Source organism: Coffea arabica, unplaced genomic scaffold (assembly GCF_036785885.1).
Source record: "Coffea arabica cultivar ET-39 unplaced genomic scaffold, Coffea Arabica ET-39 HiFi ptg000200l, whole genome shotgun sequence".
Taxonomy (NCBI): domain Eukaryota; kingdom Viridiplantae; phylum Streptophyta; class Magnoliopsida; order Gentianales; family Rubiaceae; genus Coffea; species Coffea arabica.
The window spans coordinates 280,372-295,636 of NW_027266262.1; the positions used below are offsets into that span (position 1 = coordinate 280,372).

General features: G+C 37.9%; 2 protein-coding genes and 1 long non-coding RNA gene across 7 annotated transcripts; 1 reads left to right on the forward strand and 2 right to left on the reverse strand.

The window, feature by feature from the left end:
• Positions 1-115: 115 nt before the first annotated feature.
• Positions 116-9,116, forward strand: LOC113718596 (LEAF RUST 10 DISEASE-RESISTANCE LOCUS RECEPTOR-LIKE PROTEIN KINASE-like 1.2). 4 transcript variants are annotated; one of them, XM_072073620.1, is made up of 5 exons: positions 118-638; positions 768-1,022; positions 7,272-7,304; positions 7,483-7,734; positions 7,880-9,116. In XM_072073620.1, the coding sequence occupies exons 1-5, from the start codon at positions 269-271 to the stop codon at positions 8,848-8,850; spliced, it is 1,881 nt and encodes a 626-aa protein (XP_071929721.1). In that variant the 5' UTR covers positions 118-268; the 3' UTR covers positions 8,851-9,116. The 4 variants fall into 4 exon arrangements, with proteins under 4 accessions (XP_071929720.1, XP_071929721.1, XP_071929719.1 ...); XM_072073621.1 differs by lacking the exons at positions 118-638; positions 768-1,022 and adding exons at positions 6,338-6,467; positions 6,571-7,104; XM_072073619.1 differs by having other exon boundaries at positions 116-1,022.
• Positions 3,983-5,355, reverse strand: LOC113719268 (uncharacterized). Its single transcript, XR_003454805.2, has 2 exons — positions 4,838-5,355; positions 3,983-4,760 (listed from the first exon to the last, which is right to left on the reverse strand). It is a non-coding gene; the product is annotated as an uncharacterized lncRNA (long non-coding RNA).
• A 952-nt stretch (positions 9,117-10,068) lies between the features above and the next one.
• Positions 10,069-14,938, reverse strand: LOC140032835 (nicotinamide adenine dinucleotide transporter 1, chloroplastic-like). Of its 2 annotated transcripts, XM_072073622.1 has the most exons (9): positions 14,510-14,936; positions 14,258-14,353; positions 13,246-13,352; positions 12,521-12,569; positions 12,239-12,351; positions 11,337-11,431; positions 11,007-11,095; positions 10,813-10,907; positions 10,069-10,690 (listed from the first exon to the last, which is right to left on the reverse strand). In XM_072073622.1, the coding sequence occupies exons 1-9, from the start codon at positions 14,589-14,591 to the stop codon at positions 10,301-10,303; spliced, it is 1,116 nt and encodes a 371-aa protein (XP_071929723.1). In that variant the 5' UTR covers positions 14,592-14,936; the 3' UTR covers positions 10,069-10,300. The 2 variants fall into 2 exon arrangements, with proteins under 2 accessions (XP_071929723.1, XP_071929724.1); XM_072073623.1 differs by lacking the exon at positions 14,258-14,353 and having other exon boundaries at positions 14,510-14,938.
• Between the last annotated feature and the right edge of the window lie 327 nt (positions 14,939-15,265).

Here is a 15,265-nt window from a genome sequence, read left to right on the forward strand (position 1 = left end):
TATAAAAAGTAAAAACCCGTATTTTTTCCCCTAGTTTTCAACTGCTATATATTGTGAATCCATTAGTCTAAGATATAAGGCAGACATGGACAGCCAGCTACTTGTGTCACAGTCCATTTACTAAGTCAATCCATCTTCTTTTCATATACTCGCATTCAAATTCTCTACCTCCCTTCTGAGTTTATTTCTTTCCGACCACAATAATGTAATATACCAGTTATCTTCTGATCTCTCCGACTCAATAACTTCCACTAGTTCATGATCCCAGATGCACCAAAACGCTAGTGGCATGTATAGTTCCGTTGAATTCTTTAACTTATGCATATTCTTTTTCATCCTTCTGGTAGAAAAGTCCTCTGCTGCTCATTACCAGTATGAAGCATGTGTTCCACAAGCTTGTGGAAAAATAAGCATAAAGTTTCCATTCTACATTGGAGGTCTGCAAGAATCCTATTGTGGCCACCCTGGATTTGAACTCAGTTGCAGCAACTCTCCAGCGATTCATTTAACCGAAGATGACTATGTGATTGATACCATTCAGTATGAGAATCGAACTTTTCGGGTACACAACGAGGCAGTTTCAACCGTCCGAGGTTGTCTACCACAGATTGGAAATATATCAGAAGACTCTCTGCTCGGTATAGTTGATACTTCAAGACTTCATTTGCTATCAAACTGCAATAGCAAACTGCCTGAGGTACTTTCCAGCTACAAAGTTAATTATTGTGATCCTTCTAATAAAGAGGATTTGGGTCTTGTAATGTTAGGAGAGGATAGAAACTTGAACATTGCACTCCAAGAATGTAACACAAATGTCTTGGCACCTGTGGAAGTTGATAAAAATGGAGGAAACGGGATTGTAGACTATGAAGGGCTGTTGAGAAAGGGATTTCTGTTGAACTGGACAGTAGCTGACTGCAGCAGATGTGAGCGAAGTGGTGGTCGTTGTGGCTTTAATGAAACCGATGGTCGCATGCGGTGTTTTTGCCCTGATAGGCCTCATTTGGAGAGTTGTAAACCTCGTAAGTACTTTGAGCCCTTTATGAGTTTTTTCTCCAAAAGTGTTCATTATCATATTTGCTGCAAAATTCAAGTGAATTCACTGAACTTCACATCTGGCTTGCCCTCTAGAAAGATGTTTGTCAAATGGGCAGATTAATTTTGCTCTTGAGTGCATTGTTTGAGTAGCCACCTGATCTGCTGTCTTACGTTAGTTAAACTATTTAGTAGGAATACTATGCTGCGTCAAGGTCTTCTGATAGATTAGTTTTAAGATATTAATCTCTTTAGCGGGGAGTTCATATCGAAGGTGTCACAGTAGTTGTCTGAATTTTCATGAACAATTAGCTTAAAGAGCTAACCATTGTCCCTGCATTCTGATGCTAAGATTTGATTTAAAAAATTGACAATCGTAGAGTTCAGATTCCCTTTATACTAGTATTTTTATTTGATGCTGCGGCTGATTCTATATTCGATGATTCGGTACTCAGTCTTAAAAAATGCAAGAGGACGAGAGATGAATTGAGAAGCAAGGACTCCTCACTAACAAATTAATGTGCTGCCTCTATACCAGGAAACTGATTGACCTCACAAATAAGATAATTTCTTGTTCACAGAAAAGTCCCAGGGGTTCCTCTAATGAGGCAAAATCTAAAATTCTGGTGTTTGGACCAGTTGAAGGTGTAATATAGGTTTACACTGTGTATGGAGATACCATAACAACCTTTAGTTCCCATTGCTATCCGAAACAGGTATTCTAGATAGGAGCAAAAGATTTTTGTGTGTTTGGACAACTTTATTAAGAATTACTAATCCATTCAACTCAATTTCCAGTTAGTCGTGTTGAAAGCCTGAAAAGCAGCGCAGGACATAAAGCCAGTGATTACAACTTATGTTACTTCGGGTAACTCTGCCCTGATGTTTATGTCACCACCTGTAGGCTTCTGTAAAATTTAAACCACCCCACCCTCTTACCTATTAAGTGTCCTATGGAGTAATCCTGCCTTCTCTTGTCAAAAAAAAAAAAAAAAAAAAATTCTTTGATTTGCCAGGAACTCTTATGCAAGATTATGGCTTTAGGTTTGTTAATGCTAATGAAATCTGAGAAGGGATTTTGCTGCATAGCTAGAATATCCTCAGCTTGCCAAAGCATAGTGTAATCGTCCTTCATGGATATAGGAACCTGAGGATGATTCATATCTCCAACCAGTCTGCTGATCAGTCATCAAGATTTTTGTCATAGAATCAGTCTCTGAGATTTCTGGCACTTTTTGTACGTGAACCAAGTCGCTCTTGATACCGGCACTCATTCAGTCATTATATGTAAAAATGTTCTCTGTAGTGCTTGCCGAACTCATAGTTGCAAATCATTCTGCGTTTCATCCCACAGAATGTTCTGTCCCATTCCTCCTCCTTGCAACTCTTTCCGGTTCTCATTCTTTTGACTAATATGCATTTTTTGCTGCTATCGTATTCACCCTTGTCTAATATTAAAGGTATGAGGAGATTTTATGTATTTTCAGTTGGTCAGCTAGTAATTATTGATGTTGACGTTCTAGTCTAACTCAAACATCCAGAATTGCTAACTACTGAAATTAAGGGTCTTGCTGACAAATTGAACTAAATAAACTGAGATGATTGTTTGAAGAAATGAACTGCATAGCTATGTCATATACTTCTCTCCCTTTGCCTTAACCTTAGTCAAGTGCTGCAGGCTGTCGATCAATATTGGTTTTGGGTATACTTCAGCTTGTTATGTTAGTTGTCAATCATCCACCTAAATATTTTCAGCCAATGTACACCAGACAACTCTTTTGCACTTGTCTACTTAATCTTCATAGGATCAGTCAACGTTTTATCCCTTTCCCTTTGCGTGATAAAGAAAAAGTAATTACCGCCACTGCCTAACAATCTAAGACCATGGAATCTCAAATGGATGTGATCCCTAACTACAGTAAATTAATGTATCTACTTGTCTTCAATCTCCATTAATTTACTACTATCTGGTTCAGTTTTGCCGGCAAAGCTTGACTGACCACTAGTATCCTGTTTGTTGTCAAACAAGTTGTTCAAAAGTTAACACTTCTTAGAAACTTCTGCGGGATCAACGGTCTCAAATGTGTACTCCTTGCAGAAATTTGGTTTTGAGCTTTGACCAAGATTGATATGTCTATTAGAAGTAATTTTTTTCTTTTTTCTTTTTTTATTTCTGGGAAATATTTTTTCTGCTTCTACCTGAATGTTTTTTCCTTCCTTGAATATACAAGGCACTTCTGAAGAGAAATTTGGATATTTAAATTTTAGATTTAGATTCTAACTGTTGATTGAAACTCAGAACTGTACGATACTTTTCATTCGCAATTGATGTACTCTGCAAGAATTTTATATGGAATAAGTTAGTCTATTTTTTTTTAAGTAAAAATAAAAGAACAAAGAAGCAAAACCAAATTGAAAATGATTAATCAAGCAGATCAGACTCCAAGAAAAATTTTGGCTTCGACTAAGTTTTTCTTTTTCTTTTGAAAATATCAAATGGGTATGACGTACAACATTTTGTTAAAAAAAAAAAAAAAAATTGCTTCTGTAAACGGGTATCTCTACTTTGTTTTACATCTTGATTGATTATTCTATTATAGGTGTAATTAAATTCCAATTCGGCTACCGACAAAGCTTGACTAGACTAGTTATTTCCTGTTCGTTGTCAAACAAGTCATCAAAATTTTCATTTTTCGTGAATCATGTCACTCCTGTTGAAACTTCTTCAGGCCAACTCAGTACCAACATGACTGAAGGGCATGTGAATGGTATTTACTGTTTTTATTTTCTTTTTCTTTTTTTGGCTGCGAAAATGGCTTATCTGCTTCTGCAGTAAGATATAATTCTACGTCTGAAGTCTGGAGCACGATTTTTTTTTTGTAATGGACTCAAAATCAAGTGACATGTTTAAGCCACCCCTGATCCCTGATAGGGTAAAGGAATACAATTGAGGCATAAAAATGCTAGATTTGTTTAATAGTGCCGCAAGAATGAGACAACAAAACCATGTCAAAGTTAGTAAAAACTTTGGTAAGAAACCAAAAATGCTAACCATTGAAGGTGACTTGAATTATTTTGAATTTAGCTCAGATGTTATTATATACGTCTTAGATATCATATGGTACAGACCCTTTCCACTCTAGTAATGGCTCAGCTCAGCTTGCTAAGAATCAGCACTGTCTTTCGTGTTAGAGTCATGTCTATTATGGTGCACATTATCTTGGTAGAGTCAGTTGAACCAGTGGGCAGGAGATACAAAGCCTGCAAGTCTAGAAATTGTGAAAATGGTCCACAGATAAGCTACACTGTCCAGATCATAGAAGAAAATTATCCAGATTGTTGTGGTTATCCAGGGTTTGAGTTATCCTGAAAAGGAAACAAACCTGTTTATTTAACATCTCGAAGTGAGTACGTTCTTGAGTGCCACCTACCAAAACCAATCCATCCGGTTGGTGAATGCTGAAGTTCTGAATGCTGCATGTATTGCTCCCCGGGAACTTTTTGCTTTTGATCGGTCTTCAGTCAAATTTGGCCACAATTTTGCCAATCTCTGCTTGTTTAACGATTGAAACAGCTCCTTTCCTGTTGAGTTGAATATAGGCAGCACCCCATCATTTTGTGCTTCCGATACTCCGTACCACTCTTATGCTGTTATAGAAGATGGAAAAATTGAGATCAACTCTAGTGTAATGCCTTGTCAGTCTCATGTTGCTGCACCAGTTGACCTGGAAGGAGGGACAAATAATTCATCAATAGAGAATTTAGACTGCGTAAAGTTGTTGGAAAATGGATTTACACTTACATGGAGTGGAAATAGTTGCAAAGAATGTGAAAGAAGTGGTTATTTTGGGTTGGAAGGAAATGAAATGGTTTGTTTCTGCACTGCTCAGCCCTACAAAAGGAATTGCAGTGATGATAGAATTTCTAACAATTTTCATCTGTCTTAACTAGTTGTGCTTCCTTTATAGTTGCCTCCCAAGTTAGTGCCTTTCCCTCACAAATATCTTTATTAGGAGCCCAAACAGTGAAAGTCATGTGAATTCGTGAAAGTTGATTTGAGGCTCCCTCTAATGCCAATTCTTGAATGAATGAAAGAAAGACCATCCTTCTTCCTTGAGTTAGAAGTCAGAAACGTAGGAAAAATCAATGGATTAGGGTTTAAGAAGAGTTAGAAACACGTCGTCTTACTCCTGCTAAAAAGAAGCATATGGTTTACTAACATCAACAAGTTATTGCTCATTTATATGGCATTAGAAACATCATCATTTTGTGCTTGTTAAGGGTACATAATTAGGCTGCAACTTGCTTTTTTCTGGCCTTGGCAATCATGATTCTGCTAATTTTATTGATCAAGAATGTTTCTTTCTGTTTCACTTCTTCCTTCTTTTTCATAGCCATTTAATTTTGTTGGGGCAGGTTGTGTTCCACGTTCCACAATCTAGAAATGTTATCTAGCTAGTGGTATAGAGATTGTGGAGATTAGGTGCATGATTGGCTGCTAAAAATCAATTCTTGTGACAGATTTGCATGAAATTGACAAGGAATTCTTTTCTTGTTACCTTTGTGTCTATTTCTTCTTTTGCTTTTGATTTTGGCCCCCGGTGGGCAAGGATGGGTGCCATAAGCCACACTACATCAGTCAAGTCCTTGAGAACTTTAGGGAGAAGGGACAGTTTCAAATAATCTCCATGCCTTCTCCAGGGACCAGTATGGGAAAACAAAAAAAAAAAAAATACTCAAAAAATGTAAACAAGAAACTTCCTGGTTTTGAAGTCACCTATACAGCTGCAACTTTTTCTGAATGTGTCTTGACTGATTCTTATTACGGAACAATGATATAAAATTAGGTAGAGATGAAATCACACATCCAATTAGCTGATCTCAGAACTCAATTCTCGATGATCAATCAAGAGGACCTGAAACAGAGTTGTTAAAACCATCTATACAAATTTCTGAGGTCCACATAAGGTTAGAGTTCTGTGGTTCAAAAACGTGAAGTGCACTTTCTTTGTTGAAGAGTCAAACGAGTCAAGTCTTTCTGTGGTTTAAGTCGTCGTGGAAATTGGGATGGAAAATTCCTGCCTTTCATATGGACCAACCAGCAATTTTCCACAAGTCTTCGTTAAAATTTCCAAGTCAACTGGCGTGACAAAGATGGAGCTGGTTTTTCCCTTCTCGTCGTTACTTAGAGTACCTGAAGCTTAGCGTATTAAAATTAAAGTAGTCCTCATGATTTGATTTCCCTTAGGTTCTCTGTTTCGCTTTGGTATGTTGCTAGATAATAGATAGGAAGTTTGAGTATGGGTTTTGGATTGTTTTTGGCTTTCTTTTTGATTTCTCATGTCCTGCCTCTCTCGCTCTCGGCTGAAGAAGATGGCAAATCCACTGATGCTACTTGCCCAGAGAGTTTTAATTGTGGAAACCTTACTGGGGTACGCTTCCCTTTCTTCGATTCGTCACATTCTTCTCATTGTGGCCTTCTCAAGCTCAACTGTGAGGCGATGCAATCTCCAACAATTGTATTTGACTTTACAGAAGATCTATGGGTTGAAGCTTTAGATATGCGCAACTCTGTGATCAGGCTTCACGACTACAAGCTTGAGCATCTTTTGGCTGTAAAATCTTGCGAATATTTCGACTTTGGTGTTATGCCTCTTACGAACTATTCTTCCATTTCATATTCGATTCTGCCAAATATTGCGCTCTACGGATGCAAGAGAAGCCCCGAAACAAGCCAGAAGCTGGCTGATTCTTTCAGCGGATACAAACAATATGACAATTGTGGTGAACCTAATAATGGCTTCATCATTTACTATCAAAATCCAGAACATCACGCTCCACCAGTGAACCTCGGTGGAGACATTCAATCACTCTGTAAAAATGTCACTCTTCCCGTAGTCTCCCGGCATGATTACTCAGAGAACGCCGACTTGTTTCAGTTATTGACTGCTGAGTTCGATCTTGAGTGGCATCTCTCTGAAGATTGCTCTAATTGTCAACTTGAAGGACACGAGTGTCGGATTGAATGGAGTCAGAGCTGGGTTCCGCATTGTGTCTATCCTAAAAAAGGCATATTAATACTATTTTACTGATTTGTTCTGCCTGCATTTGTTTCTTAGTTGGCAATTTTACAATCTTCTTTCTTGATTGTTTATCATTCTGGATGCAGTATATAGTCCCTCATCTATTCTTGTGCCCGAACTGACCCCCTTTGCTTTGATTAACTCTTAATGCAGGAAAGAAGAACTTGAAAGTCATTCTGCCCATAGGTACATACATACTCACTGTTACTACAATGCTGTATGTGGTTTAGAAGTACAATTACGCCTCAAAACTATCCAAGAAATTGATCTTTCTCTCGTCATTTTGTTCCCCAGCAAATTAAGTGTCAAAACCAAATTTGAGGTAGCATGATCTTGAAATGTGCTTTTTTTTTATGTTTTTCAGTTTTACCTATTAGTGCATCCATAGTTATAGTCCTGGCGCTCCTTTTTATTCGGCACCGCAAGAACAAGATGAATTTCGCCTCGTACTTCCTCTCAAGAAACACTTCAGAACCCTCCTCAAATCTGGACCTTGAAGGTGGCAGCGTTTACTTTGGAGTGCCCGTCTTCTCCTACTCTGAACTTGAAGAAGCTACTAATAGTTTTGATGCCTCTAAAGAACTTGGAGACGGAGGTTTTGGAACTGTATACTTTGGTAAGGAACTCAAAACTGTGAAAAATTCTGTCTCAAGACTATGAATTCTGAGTTGCAACAACCTAACATATAGATGATTTGTCAACAAACTATATGATATATAGCATCTAATTTTGTAGCCAATTTTTCGTTCTCTGCAATCCAGGCAAGCTTCGCGATGGAAGAGAAGTAGCAGTTAAGCGTCTTTATGAGCACAACTTCAAGCGAATGGAGCAATTCATGAATGAAATTCAAATTCTAACCCGTCTGAGGCACCGGAATCTTGTTACTCTATATGGCTGCACTTCTAGACGTTGTCGTGAACTCCTCCTTGTTTATGAGTACATTCCTAATGGCACAGTTGCCGATCATCTCCATGGTGATAGAGCCAAGGATAAGCACCTCACCTGGCAACACAGGATGAATGTTGCCATTGAAACCGCTGATGCGTTGGCCTATCTCCACAATTCAGATATTATTCACCGTGATGTGAAGACTAATAACATACTCCTTGATCATAACTTCTGTGTCAAAGTTGCAGATTTTGGACTTTCCAGGCTGTTCCCAAATGATGTCAGTCATATCTCAACTGCTCCACAGGGGACTCCTGGGTACGTGGATCCAGAGTATCATCAATGCTACCAGCTTACCGATAAAAGTGATGTTTATAGCTTTGGTGTCGTCCTCATTGAGCTCATATCATCAATGCCAGCAGTCGACATAAGCAGGCACAGGCATGAGATCAATCTAGCTAACTTGGCAATAAACAGGATTCAGAAATGTGCGTTTGATGAGTTGATTGATCCATCTCTTGAATACAAATCAGATACCGAGGTTTGGAGGATGACAACTTCAGTAGCAGAGTTAGCTTTCAGGTGTTTGCAGCTTGAGAAGGACATGAGGCCGAAAATGGAGGAGGTCGTGGAGACCTTGAAGGAGATAAAGAATTGCAAAGATACTTCAATTGATAAGACAGATGAGACTGATGAAAAGGCTGTTGAGTCTAGAAAAGCAACAGTCGCTTCGCCAGAATCAGAAGACATTGTATTGTTGAAGAATGTAAAATGTCCATCTTCGCCGAATTCCGTGGCTGATGTATGGGCTAGTAGCTCCTCTACTACTAGTGCTAGTAGATGAGATCCTTGCTCACTTTTCCTAGAACTTAAGTACACATCAATACACCCATTTTCTGTGCTGCAAATGAGCGAATCATAACACACACACACACTCTCTCTCTCTCTCTCGGCATTTTGTATTTGATCCGCCGTCCCTTCTTTTCCAAACATGTATGAGAAAGTGAAAGAGCTATAAGTGCATACCAATGTACATAAAGAAATGCAGCTGTCTTTTGAACTTTGATTTCATCTCATGGAATTTTCTGAAATAAATGATCTCTTGGGGAATTTGAGAAGGGAGAAATCAAGCTTTCTATGCAAATTGCGCCATAACAATGCTTAGGTCTTGGTAGCCCCATGTGGGATTTAGGCAGTCTTTGCTTCAAGCTTTTACTAGAGTGAGAACGAATATTGAGGATGATATACAGTTTCTCAATTTCATAGCTTTTTTTTTTTTTTTTCAATCCAATTTCATAGCTCTTACTTATCCTAGGAATACTACTAATCACAAGGCAAACATGCGCAACAGCCAAGGCGCTGTAACATGTTCATCCTATGAAAGACGAACAAAACTCTTTTAGCTGCTCAAGTCAAGCCTAATGGCAAGTTCGCGGCTGCCTGTTGAGAGATGCAATAGCGGCTAAAATTCCTCTAAATTCAATGGAGATAATATCATTGTGGTTTTTTAAGCTTTCGGGTATAGAGAGGCACCTAGCCACAACCCATTTACTATAGGAAAAATCAGTGGCCATGATTAATACAAATCCCAACGACACATTGAAATTCCTGAATCCGAAAATGCAATGGTGTACTGAAAACTCTAAAGCTGGGGTTCAAGCTGGCAATGGACACAACCAGCAGTTGTAGCTTGAGTAGAAAACGGAGGTCAGGCGTAAAATGCGTGAACCATTGGAGACATTGAAAGAGATAGAATGGCAGAGACATGTTGCAGAATTAAAAGAAACAGATGTTACAGAGTGCAAGACTCTTGAATCTTCTGCAACTGCAAATTAGTTAAAATCTTCTTTCCTTTGCCTTGGAGGCAGTTTGGGTAGGTCTAGTTTTTCCATCGTACCACCAGGAAACGAAGCTTCAATACTCTTGCATATCTCTTCCTGTCTATGTTTTTGGGGACGAGGAGTAGGCAAAAGGTTTAAGATGGAGGGGGCATTGGCACAGAAACAAACATCAACATCATGAATAACATTGTCCAAGCTTATAGTAAAATGAATCTACCGCAGGAACAAGAAAAAATAAATCCATTTTTTTTCGTATTGGAACTTGGAATCCTCCAACAAAAAGGAAAATTTACACGAAAGAAGACGAAGCCACCAAACAAATACAACAAACAAGCTCTTGCGGTAACTAGCTGAGAAGTACAAAAACGAGATCACTTCTCGTAGTGATCTCCCTATAAATAACAACAAAAACCCACTTAATTTTGTGGAACCTCGGTTTTAAAGAGGTTATAATCACTGTCTAGTTGTTAGCTTGTCAGGAGTTGCCAAAGGAATAAAAGTTCTTTGGTTAGATGTATTTTGAGATTGATCTGAAACACTGCTCTTAGCTTCATTTCCTGCAGTACTATTCTGGGAATCAATATTGCTATCAGGTTTAGGTTGTGCTTTTGAACGCCTCTCTGCTGGAGGAATAGCACTCTGCAAAAATCTATGTATCATTTCATAAGATGTAAAAGTAATAACCGCAGATGGAGTTGTTCTCAAAAGATTAGTTGCACAGCCACGGTAAAACCCAGGAAGACCCTCTCTAAGGAAAATCTTCTTAATGCAATCTATAACACCTGCATAATGGATCTCAGGGTTCCTTAGTCGGCCTTGCTCTTGCAGCCTGGAACGCACAACCTGGTGTACACAACAATCAGACATTCTGATGGGTATCAACAATGAGATTGTAGCCAAGTGAGAAAAAGGCATTTTTGCTGCAAAGTGATTTGTGATGTATTTACAAAAACACCAAGTCCTACCTCATGTGGGTAAGTCATTAAAGAGGCAACAACTTTAGACATTGAAGAGGCAATTGCAACCTCCCCAGGTCTCAGCTCATTGATTTTTTTGCTATCTGAAAAGCCAAAACCAATATGACCACAGAGAATTAGACATTACGTGAGAAACAAATTCTTAATCCAAAAAATCATTTAAAAGAGTTAAAAGATCTCACTCCTTTTTGCCAAGTAGGCCTTCAAATGTTCATATGCCGGAAATTGGATTGCCACGTGACTTATCCCAGCTAAAGATGGAAGAAGGCCACTGTATCCACCAGAGAAAAAGGAATTGGAAAACAGAATGATTCTTGAGTGGAGATATATGCTATGCATCCAATAATTGTCAAAAGACAATTTGTCTAATGCATAATTCACTCGAGCACGTAGGATAATGATTAAACAGTCCAATGGAGTCTCAGAAGTTCTTTGCACTAAGTAAAGAACTTGGTGGAATTAATGGAGCAAGATTTGTTCATTTGGATTTGAGTAGATCAAGTTGCACTGACCTGTACCATCCTCGAATTCCTTCTTCATGTGCTATTCGTCTCAAAGCAGATAATATGCCATGGTAAGGAACCACACCCTGCCTCATTCTCTGTGTCTACAAAAAGAAAAGAAAAGGTTTCAAGATTAGAAATGTACAGAAAAGAAACCTAGACTAAGGAAAACTGTTCAATAAGAATAAAGGTATCTCAGGTAATGCCAAAATAATAACGAAAATATCCCTCAGTGAACAGATAAAAGGCTACTAACTGTTAGACACATGGCCATGACCTATAGGTTCGATAATAATTTCAGGCTTGAATAAACTGTCCCTTTGTCATAATGATGGCCAGCATGAAGAAATCTTGAACTTGAATATGTATGTATTCAGAATACAGGGAAACAAGCATTACATTTAAACATTGTGCAAGTAACAAGTTGTCCAGGCCACGACCAGTTAAACATCCCGTAGGTAACTTGACATAACAAAGTTGCGGGCCCGACTTAAATCTGGTAAGTGAATGAAATGCTCCAATCATCTTCATGAGAATTACACTCTTTTAGGGATCACAGAAGGCTCAGCTAATTGGATTTCACAATGCGTACACACTCTTTTGTTTGCACTTTCAAAAATACTACACTGCAAACGGAAATAAATTGCAGAATTTGTTCCATGCTGACCTTTTGTAATCCATCAGCTCTCTTAACAAATACACTTATCAAGAGGAATAGCTAAACAAATTTATGCATCTTAAATATTGGCTAGATACCTTGAAGTAGGACAGGAATGTAGCTTTCATGCTACATCAAATTGCTCAAAAAGAAATGCCTCGGTTTGATATATGAATAGAGAATCTTTCAAAAGAATCTAACCAGCAAAGTTGAATTTCTACATTATGACTGAGCATAAACAACATCAACATACCTGGAGTCGGGTCTTAACAACCCACAAGGGATTTGCTGCAACAGCTGTTGCAGCCCCAGCACCAGAAGCAGCAATCACATTTGCAGCAATTGTTGACTGACCACTGCTATCCACTGCATGTCCACCATAGGACATTGTAAGAATGTAATTCCTAGTGAGTAGCAAAGATTTAATGGTCTGATAACCACTATGCATCAAGGCAGGCAAAAATCTATAAAGTTATAAACATCTATACAAAACTCCAAGCATGAGAGAGCAAAGCGGTAACATAGAAGAACTAACCATGTGAATGCAACAGGCTTTTGAGATGTCCGTAAACAGAGAAGTATACCTGCACATTCACATGAGCTTGTGTCATTAGAGGACATATGAAGGAAAAGGACAGCAATATGTTCTAATGCCAATTAAAATGAGCAGAAGATACCTGCATACTTTTGATAAGAAAAGAAATTACTTCCCACTTGCTATTAGGTGGAAAAACTATGATGCAGAAAGGATAGATGCTACTTTAGCCTATAATTATGCCTAAAGCATTCAGAAAATTGTGTTTAAGAATTAGGGTGTGAGCATATATTCTGGTTACAATCTATAGTGTTTTGTCTTTATCAGATAATAGTCACATGGGTCTGAAATTAAGTAATCTTACCTACTAAGAAAGGAACAAAAGTTGGATATATAGACGTAGAAGCATAAATTTTGCTGGGGGCACGAAAAGAAGAAAAGGATTTTTTTTTCTCGCCCTCCCGCAGGGGGGTAGGGGTAGTGGCGGGGGTGTTAGCAGCAAATAGCCACACAGTCCAACAAAACCATATTTTGGCTGATTCTATCACATATAGAAGTTTCATAGAGTGTATCTGACCAATATCCCAAGACTCAAATATTTAGAGCAACCAATATATGCAACCCACAAGGGAAATGACAGACCAATCTGACTATATTCTCATATTCCATATTGCATAAAAGTTTCAGATGTTATAATTGAAAATACTCAATAAAATGATACTCACTGCCCAATTTGGAAGTAATGCGGCTAATGTGGGTGAAAGGCCCCGATACAATCCCCGGAAACCTTCATTTCGTACTATATTTTGTAGGCTTGTAATAATGACACTGCCTGAAAGTTGCCAAAAGATAAAAAGCATAAATTGCATAGCAAAATATTTATTTTGCCCAAAAATGAAGAAAAAGAATAAGAAGGAAAAGAAATTATACAGAAATCATCTAAATTGGAGGTGCTACTCCTATTAGAGGCACTTAAGATTACTAATAGGAGGCATTTAAGATTACTAATCTTGGGAACCTGTATGCAGATAGTTCGCTGAAACCAATTATGGCTACGAGATTTATATTGTGCAAGTCGAGCTAATTATGCTAGACTGACATCACTAGTCACACTCATCTAAACAGCTCATACGCTGCGAATAAGAATCATGCACAAGTTGTCTAACCTTAGAAATGCTACTAATATAGCTACTACACTTACTTAAAGTTCTTGCTTTCTTCTGATCACAATAATCATAGGAACACTGGAATTGTACCAGATCCAGAATATTTCCCAATTGTTTTTAGTAGTTCAGTAATCAAATGCTTTTTTCAGCGTTTTATAGGCCAAAAAAGGACTTTAGTCCACCAAGAATCACTCAACGCAGAACATGAGCAGCTTGTAGGCGGAATATATGATAAAACCATCTTAACTAATATTTACTTTAAAAGATGTGCTTTAGTGCCACATTCGCACGCTTGGTTGCAAATAACAAGTTTAGTAGGCACCCAATGAGCTCAAATACAGAAAAATGTAACAAAGAATCCACATTTAAAATATATGCAGATTAACATTGCAACGAAATCCAGCGATGATCCATGTCCACAAGCCTATTTGTTCTGGCCAAAAATTCCCATTTTCAAGACATTGCTTGTTTAACTTTGCATAGAGATAAGCATGATAGATCACCCGAAAAAATAACAAAATAAGAAACGGAAATGTTTAAATCATTCAATAATCAAAAGTACAATACACACCTCTATGACCAGAACGAGCCATTTCAGGCAATCCATAAACTTGCAATCTTGTTTTAATTACATCCAATGGACATACAAATGTGGCAGCTATTGCACCTATAACACAATAACAGAACAATTTTTCTGATCAAATTAAATAATTTACACAGGGAAAAGAATCCCAATTCAACTACATTTCAGCTCAAACCAAACAAAATAGTAAAAATTAGGAATGTGAAATAAAGGCGAGGCAAAATTGAGCTGAGTGGTTACCTGCAGCGGCACCGGCGCCGGCGTCCCATATGATCTCTCTATAGCTCCGACAGTAGCCGCCGCCGCCGGCGGCGCTGGACATCCTGATCGATGCCTTTTTAAAAATCTAAACTTTCTAATTTGATCCCAATTTTTATAGAATTACATAAGTTACAGGCAAAATTATTGATACTACTACAGAGTATATCTATTTATACTCATATACTGCTATTTTTAATCATATATATATTTTTTATTTTTTAAATTGGGAAAGGGGGCTGTTGCGTTGATCTGAAGTCCTTAGGACGTGTTTGACACTCGGGATAAAAAGGTAGAACGAAGAAAAGAATGAAAGAATGAAGAAGAATTGTGCTTTTGGAGCAGCCCTACACAAAGTTAGGCTGACCGTGTCGAGTCGGGCACGCCTTTCGATAAAGGACAGAAATAAAAAGGGAGAGAATTTTCTTGAAAAATTAGATAAAGCAGGATTTTTTTTTTTTTTTTTGCCCTTTTGGTTCATTTACTAATTTTATCAAGATTATGCTTATCGAAAATTTTTATCCATTCTATATCATTTTTGCAAGAAACTTCCGTTAGCCTATGACAGTTGGTGTATTTTGTTTTTGGATGTACGTGGGGGAATTATTCGAATTTTTTCTAGAATAATATTACAGTGCTTTTTGTGATATAATATATATAAGATAAAAATATTTTTTTTTTTACAAATAATAGACTATCAAATTTTTTTTGGGAGGGAAGTAGGAAAATTTGGAACAA